At 42.9% G+C, this 8,363-nt stretch overlaps 1 protein-coding gene across 1 annotated transcript; it reads left to right on the top strand.

Moving 5' to 3' along the window:
* The first annotated feature begins 7,237 nt into the window (after nt 1-7,237).
* LOC109215445 lies at nt 7,238-8,275 on the top strand. Its single transcript, XM_019379517.1, has one exon. It carries the CDS (start codon nt 7,238-7,240, stop codon nt 8,273-8,275), a length of 1,038 nt encoding a protein of 345 aa, XP_019235062.1.
* The last annotated feature ends 88 nt before the right edge of the window (nt 8,276-8,363 follow it).

Genomic DNA, 8,363 nt, shown 5'->3' with positions numbered 1-8,363 from the left:
CATCTTGGTCATGGGTCAATGTACATGTATAAATAAATAAAATACATAAGAAATACATTAATAAGATGTTTTCTGAATGTTATAAGATTATTATACCTTTTGGATAACTTTATCAATAACATATTTTTCTGAGACCCATGAATAGAAGATATAATGATAATTCACATGTGAAATCAAGAACATAGGCATCCTTAGTAATTCTATGAATAGAGTCGTTTATGAAAGTTGTGCATTTGCTCGTTTCATTTGTATCGTGTGGAATATGCCAAAAAGAAAGAAGGGATAGCCTTAACATACCTGAGTCGATTCTCTTGATAATCCCAAACACACGTTAATTGTGACAAGATTGGAGTAGGGGAAAAATACGTATGATATTTTTGAGAAAGATTTCACCGTACTCCCTTATAATTGCAAAATCTCAAGTTAATTTGAATTGTTGAATGTCTTACGTTGCTTATATGATATATAATATGCATATGCAAATTAGAATGGTTAACGTTACTTATGTTTCTTGTTCATGAATTTGAGATATCTTATATAAGGATGTGGGACCCACTTTATGTGGTGGGTTAACCACATAATCCAAATGGCTTAATCTTGCTACATAACCCATGATGACTTAAGAGTCATAAAGCATTGGGTGGTTTGCTGCCACGTGGGATTTTGATTTATGCAAAGATTTTAACATTTCAAAATCACCGTTACTCGGACATCTTTCCCCTTGGCCATGAGGTAAGACAGCATGTAATGCCTCAATTTCCGCCTTACCCAAACTAAATCCAAGCAGGTTTTCTCCAAATTGGATTAATCTCCCACTAAAAATTATTAATTATCCACATGATTAAGAATTGTCTCAACCTACTTAAAATACAACTCACTTTTAACATATTTTATGCACCTTACTATCATGGTCATGTAGTACCTTGTATGGAACTAATCTATAAATACCGGGTATTATAGCTCAGACCGTATTTTATCTCAAATCGATAATCTTCCACAAAATTCATTTTCTTTGATTCATTTACCCTTTAATCTTCACAACACTTTACTTATCGCTTGTTTTAGAAAACATAAATGCTTATAACCTCAAGATAATCTCATCTCTAAGTCTATGTCGATTAACTTGCGATAAAACTTTTACGTATGAAATGCGGGATATAACAAGGCCCTGCAGGGGGACCCACTGGGAGTCCAGTTTTAGCAGCCAACCCAACTTCATGAGCCTTAGCAATTTCAGCATCAAAATTAATGATACCATCTTTGGCCTCCTCCAAGGTTTTTCTCCTCATGTTATACATGGTGTAAATTTTCTCAACAACGAGGGAAGCCGCTCGGAGCTTAAGTTCTTCATTGAGTTGAGTCACCTCGACAGAAAGATTTTCCCGGGCGACTCTAGTAGACTTGATGCTAACGTCAAGATCATGGACATTAGAGCTAAAAAATCTATTATACTTAAGGGTCTTCTTATACTTCTACTCCAACCGGGCATATTTCGCCCCCACAACAGCAAGCTCTTGAGACTTGGAATTCAAGGCTGCCTCTAAGTTTGTTAATCTTTTAGTAGAGGCAACCTCACGATCGGATGCAGCAAGAATGATATTATGGACTTCAACCCATTTTGCTTTAGCCTCTTCAAATTGAACCCTCAACGGGGCAATCTCTTGGCTAAGGGTTTCCACTTCTTGCTCGCTTTGCTACAAACGAGTCTCTACTACGACGGCCTCAGTGGCTTTGGCTTCCAGCTCCAGGCGAGCAGCACTTTGCTTCCGCTCTGCCAAAAGTTGATCCCTTGCGGAGGTAATTTCTTCCTTCTCACAAATCAACCTCTGAAGGCACTCGAAAGGAAGAAAGTTGGACTACAAAACAAGAAAGGAAGAACTCAGGATATGTTTAAGCAAAAATAGAAGAAACAACAAATGAAGTAAATAATGTACCGTTGCGGCATTATGCATGGCGTTGTTCAACAAGCATTCTCCCGAGAGAGACTGAATCTTCTCCCAATCGTTTTCTGAAGCCAAAGGCTTCATATAATTAGCAAATTCCACCGGGCAGGATCATAAGTTGCATCCGATGAAGACCGAAAGAGTAATATTTCTCCTCCCCTAGGGATCTTCACAGGGGCCAGCGTAATTTTGCCAAAAATTCCATGAACGTAGGATTGGGGTAGAGGAACACCTTCTTCTTGGTGAGGTGCGACCGGTGGATAAGATGTAGCAGCTGCTGATGGAAGAGCTGTGGAAGAAAGAGATAAAGCTGATGGCGATGAAGGATGTGAAGCAGCCACGACAAACACAGTGATGGTTATTAGATGCTCACAAACCAAAAGCAGCAGGGACTCGGTACTCAGCCCCGCAGTACCGGTCACAGCAACATGGGACAAATTGACGCAATAGTCTTCAACCTCTTATTCTTTCCCCCAGCCGCGAGTAAATGCCTTTTTTTGGTTGCTTGTTATCCGGCCGGGGAATCTGTACCGAAACACTTGTACCCAAAGCAGGCCTAGAGACACATGTTCGAGTGAGCGCCTCCTAAAGCAGCCTCACTGCATCAGCAGGGTCATCCAAAACATCCTCCTCAAGAACATCAATTGAGCCCGCGGGTAGACCTAATTTCAAAGAAAAGATAGAAGGGATCAATCAATTTCCTCACATAAAAAGTTGAAACAAGGTAAGTCTGAATTACCATAATTTTTGGCCTTCCACCCATATTTGAGGGACAGTTCTTTCCACGTGCGGGTTTCGGACGTAATGACGTCCAAGATTTTTTGGATCCACTGATCCTAGCCCTCAACCATAGGTGGAACCTATAGAGTTGCTGAAACGAGCGAAGGATAAAGGATCAGTACGGGTATGGAAGAATCCCTAATAAAAGAGATGTGAAATATTAAACAAGAAGCATACGAGTGCGGTTCCACCTTTCCAGAAAGGATGAAGTCGTTGTCGGAATGATGTCGTTGGTGGAAATTGTAACAAACCGTTCAATCCACCCACAGTCGTTGTCATCATCTATGCTAGATAACAGGGCATGGTGGTCACGTTTCCTGAAATTTATCATTTCCCCACGGAAGATTTTTGGGGAATAGAGATTCATCACATGAGCTAAAGATAGCTCCTCTCCCATATCTTGGCACAAGCGCCGAAGACAAGCAATCGTCCTCCACACGGAAGAACTTACTTGTTCCAAACACACCTGATACCGGAGGCAAAACTCCATAATAACGGAGTAAAACTCTCCGCTCAAATAAAACACACCCAAATTAAATGGATACGTGTAAAAATCTGTAAAATCCTCCTTGATAAGCGTCACTCATTCTATTAGATTAGGAGAAAGAATGTCCAAATCATGGCAGCTATAGTCTTCCTTCACAACAGGAATACTGGAAGGACGAATGGAAGAAGAGTATCTGCTAACAGCCCACGTGCGGGGGAGAGCCAAAGGAAATTTGTCTTTGAAGTCTTTTTTTGTAACGAGACTTCTAGGAATGATGGAATTCATCATTCGAGGAGCAGCGTCTTCAGCTTTATTCTTGCCCTTTGAAGAGCTAATGTTCTTCGAAGAAGAAGCCATTTGGATGAAAGGAAAGCTTCTCTATTTGAAGGGAGTTGCAAAAAGGTTAAGTAACAACAAGGAAGATTTTAGAAAGTTTGGAAAGTTATGGAGTATAAGGGGAGAAGGACGTATAAGTAAAAGTTTTGGCGGCCAAATTCATGGCAATGATTACCTCGATAACTGGCTAAAGCTATGTTGAATCGTGGGATGATGTGTGTTTGGGGCATTAAATGCGGAGAGACGTGCGTCTAATCAACCGTCAGAAGCCTTCAGAAGGAATCATAGTAATTCTCGCCAAAACAGGGTTTCTACCAAACAGGGTGGCCACCAAAACTTTATGATTACCTGCATAGTGAGAATCCTAGCACTCTGATTTACAGGTTACCAGTGATTTACAGGTTGACGATTGATAACTATGATTTTCACACGTTTTATACCTATTATTGCCTAAGCTTTGTGCGTGAATTGCCATAAATTAGTCCCAAAATGCTTACAAGTTGCGCTTGATTGCAGGTTTGAACGACAAGATGACAATTATCACAGATCGGCTCGAAAAGGAGTGAAATCTGCCAAGTGTGAAAGTCAAGTGAAGTGAGTATCAAACAGACCCAGCGCGGACCGCACTGCTTTGCCACGCGGCCGCGCTGGAGGTTCAAAGAGTTGGGTTTTTTACTTGTGAGCGCGCGGTCCGTGCTCACCCTGACGCAGTCCGCGCCTGAGGAGCTTTAGAAGGCCATAACATGCAAAGGCAAACCCACGCGGCCGCGTACCAAAACAGTGCGGTCCGTGTGGGTGAGATTCAGAGACTTGTCATTTTGGCCAATTTCTCCACGCGGTCGCGCCCCATTTCTGCGCGGTCCGCGCTCCTCAGTCAGCGCGGCCACGCTACCTTTTTGCGCGGTCCGCGCCCCCAGCTTCAGAGTGAAAAATTGAAGACCATGACCCTACGCGGCCGCGCTGCATTTCTGCGCGGTCCGCGCCAGCCCCGCAAGGGCATTTTTGTCCAGTTTTTCTAGCCTAGTATAAATAGAATATTTTACCAATTTCCAGTGAAGTTTTTGTATCAGATATAGCTGCTGCACTCGTGAGACTCAAGTTTTAGCCTATTTTGGGCAATTTCATCTTGTTTTGTCGTGGTTTAACATTGTAGTTAATTAATATGTTGATTTCATCTATTATTTCTTCAATTTCTGCTCCTTTCATGTCTAGCTAAACCCATTAGCTAGGGTTGTGGCTCAACCCTAGTGTGGGTAATTAATGGATGTGATTGTGTAATGCTTGAATGATGTTGGGTGTTTGCTATTTGGGTTAATTTTATTGTTTAATTAGGATTTGGTGGTTGCAAACACTAAGTCTAGCTTAGTGGGTCTTGACTCTTCTTGAGAAAGAGTGTCTATGACTCCAAAATTGACCCAACAAGGAATTGGGATGGACCCATGAGAATGGTAGTCCCAATTAACGGGTTAAACTTCGAGAGAGTAATTACCCAACTTGAACCCTAAGTTGCTTGGGCATATTGGCCTACCCAATTGGTCTCGAGAGAGTCAATTGGGCAAAATCACTCTCTCTACCGAGAGGTGTGAGAGTGAGTGCAATCGTGCAACGGTTATAGCATAAGCCCTATAATCATCATTCTTGTATTAGGAATCTCTACCCGTTAGTTGACCACCTAGGTAAATGCCATGGCCCTAGTGCTTGTCTCTATCTTGCATACAAACTAGAATCAATATCTTAGCATAATTTAGTTCTAATTAGTAGTTGTTAAATTGTAGTTGATAAATACAACAACCCAATAATGGTAGAAGTACAATTAGAAGCTAAAACACATCTCTAGACTCAACAAATACTCAACTCCCTTTTCTAGCTCCCTGTGGAAATTGACCCCGATACCACTATTGGGTAAAAGTATTAGCGCCCACTCTTCCTAAGGTTGAGTCCGCTGCGATCACTTTTTGGCGCCGTTGCCGGGGAGCTTACGGTGTTGACTATTTGCGTAGCTAGTTTTGTGTTTTGCTTCTCTTTCCTTCTTTTTACTAAAGTTATTTGTGTCGATCCATCAGGTACACGTGGCTCTAAACGGGAATGACCCTCTTGACAACGTGGTCGTGGGGGAGGAGGTTGATGATGTTGAACAAGAGGAGCTCCAGGTACCACAAGTACCACGGAGAGGTAGAAATGCTAATGCAAATCCTAATGATCAAATCCCAGACCCTCCTCCGCCTCCACAAAGAGTAGCTCCAAGGGTCCTTCCGAAGCAGGGTTATGCAAGTGCCATAGTTCCTCCCCGAATTCGGGCAGGGAATTTTCAAATCACCAATGTTATGTTGACACTTCGCGAGCAAAGAGGGTATTTTACGGGCGCCTCCGACCAAAATGCATACAAGCACTTGAGGGGGTTCGTAGATACTTGCTGGGGGAGTAAACAAACCAATGTGTCCGAAGATGCTTTGAGATTGAGGCTTTTCCCGTTCTCTCTTCGGGGGAAAGCATTGGATTGGTTGGAAAGGTTACCGAATCATTCAATTACAACGTGGGATGAATTGGCGGACAAGTTCATTGCCAAGTTTTTTCTCCAAGTCAAATGGTGGCGCTCCGTGATGAGATTTTGGCTTTCAAACAAGAGCCAACGGAACCTTTGCATGAAATATGGGAGAGATTTAGAACTATGGTCAAAGAGTGTCCAAATAATGATATGAATGATGTGATGATTCAACAAACGTTCTATAGAGGCATCAACACAACAAACCAATGTATTGTGAACCAATTGGCAGGTGGAAATTTTATGAAGCTCCCGTACAATGAAGCTTGTGATGTGTTAGATGAAATGGCCGATACTTCTTCGCCATGGCAAAGTCGGGCAAACGTTCCTCAAGGTGATCCTAATGTCATACATTTGCATAAGGAGTTGCATGACCACGGCCAAGCCATTGCCGAACTTACAACAACAATGAACCAATTGGCGAAGGCGCAATTGCAACAAGTTCAAAACCCGCGCCAAGTCAATGCTATGGAAGGAGTGAATATGATGAAAAGAAGGCAAAGAGGGCAACAACCTCAACGGAATTGTGACAATTATGATGATGGTAGTGGTTATTCAAACGAGTGCTATGATGAGCAAAGTGAGGATTGTCAATATGTTAACAACTACCAAGGAAATAGAGGAAACCAAGGCAACCAACAATGGCGATCTCAAGGGAATTTGAATAATCAACAAGGAGGTGGAAATTGGAATAACAATAATCAACAACAAGGCGGTGGAAATTGGAATGGGAATAACCAAAACAACAATTGGGGGAATCAAGGTAACAACAGTGGAAATTGGAGTGGAAACAACAACAATTGGAACAACAACAATGGTCAAGGGGGGTGGAACAACAATGGTGGTCAAGGTAATCGGGGGCAAGGCTTTCAAAGGGCCCCGATGTTTCAACAACTAAACAAACCACCACCGTTTCAATCTCAAGGGTCGAGTTCTTCGGGCAATGAATTTGGGAGAATTGAGGTTATGTTTGAACAAATGATGAAGAAGAACCAAGACTCGGATGCGCAATTGGCTTCACACAACACTTCCATCCGTAACTTGGAGGTGCAACTTGGTTAAATTTCACAATCCTTAAATACTCGCCCAAAGGGTGCTCTACCTAGTGACACGGTAGTAAACCCTAAGGGTGGGCACAACAACCATGTGATGGCGGTGACCACGCGGAGTGGACGAGGCGGTGATGTGCATGCCTCAAGAGAGAATCAAGTCATGGTGGATGAAGATGAGTTGCCTAATGATGATATGCCTACGGGGGTTGATGATGTGGTGGAACCAAGTGCAAGAAATAAAGTGCGAATTGACATTCATGAGGTTGAGGAGGAGACACAAGAGAACGTGAACCCGTCTAGGGAACATGTAATAGATATGCCCGAGCCGGAGGTGCCAAAAGCCAAGGCACCCTTGCCTAGGCCTCCTCCGCCCTACCCTCAACATTTGGCCAAGCAAAAAGGCGATAACCAATTTAAGAAATTCATTGAGATGATGAAGAGTTTGACTATCAATGTGCCTTTGGTGGAGGCACTCGAGCAAATGCCGGGGTATGCGAAATTCATGAAAGAGTTGGTCACTAAGAAGAGGTCCATGTATTTTGAGACAATACCTATGACGCATCAAGTGAGTTCAATTGTGCATTCCATGGCCCCGAGGCAAGAAGATCCCGGAGTTTTCACTATCCCATGCACCATTGGAAGTGCCAACTTTGCAAAAGCCCTTTGTGACTTAGGGGCAAGTATAAACTTGATGCCATATTCAGTCTTTAAAACCTTGGGAATTGGTCAACCACGAGCAACCTCGATGAGGCTTCAAATGGCAGACCGGTCAATGAAGAGACCGTTGGGTATAATTGTTGACGTCCTTGTGCGAGTAGATAAATTCATTTTGCCGGCTGATTTCGTCATTTTGGATTGTGAGGTGGAGTTTGAAGTCCCAATTATCCTTGGTAGACCTTTCCTAGCTACGGGGAAGGCTTTGGTCGATGTCGAGGCGGGAGAGATGACCTTCCGTGTTGGTGATGAAAAGGTGGTTTTCCCGGTGTGCAAGTCCATGAAGCAACCTAATAGCACTGAGGTGTGTTCCTTTGTTGACATTGTCACGTCAGTGATAATGGATGATACAAGTTCTATGATTAACATTGAAGATCCACTTGTGTCCGCACCTCTAGACAGGGAGATGAATGATGATTAAAGTAGGGTGATGTGCATTGCTGTTTTGCATGCCATGGAATTGTGTGAACCCAGTAAGTTGTCATTGGACCTTGATGAATGGGAGACTC

This window comes from Nicotiana attenuata, unplaced genomic scaffold (genome assembly GCF_001879085.1).
Source record: "Nicotiana attenuata strain UT unplaced genomic scaffold, NIATTr2, whole genome shotgun sequence".
Taxonomy (NCBI): Eukaryota; Viridiplantae; Streptophyta; class Magnoliopsida; order Solanales; family Solanaceae; genus Nicotiana; species Nicotiana attenuata.
This window is presented reverse-complemented; position numbering and strand designations above follow the sequence as displayed.

Excerpts from the sequence above, each read along its gene's own strand:
- LOC109215445 (XM_019379517.1), top strand. The coding sequence starts at position 7,238 with ATGGCGGTGACCACGCGGAGTGGACGAGGCGGTGATGTGCATGCCTCA.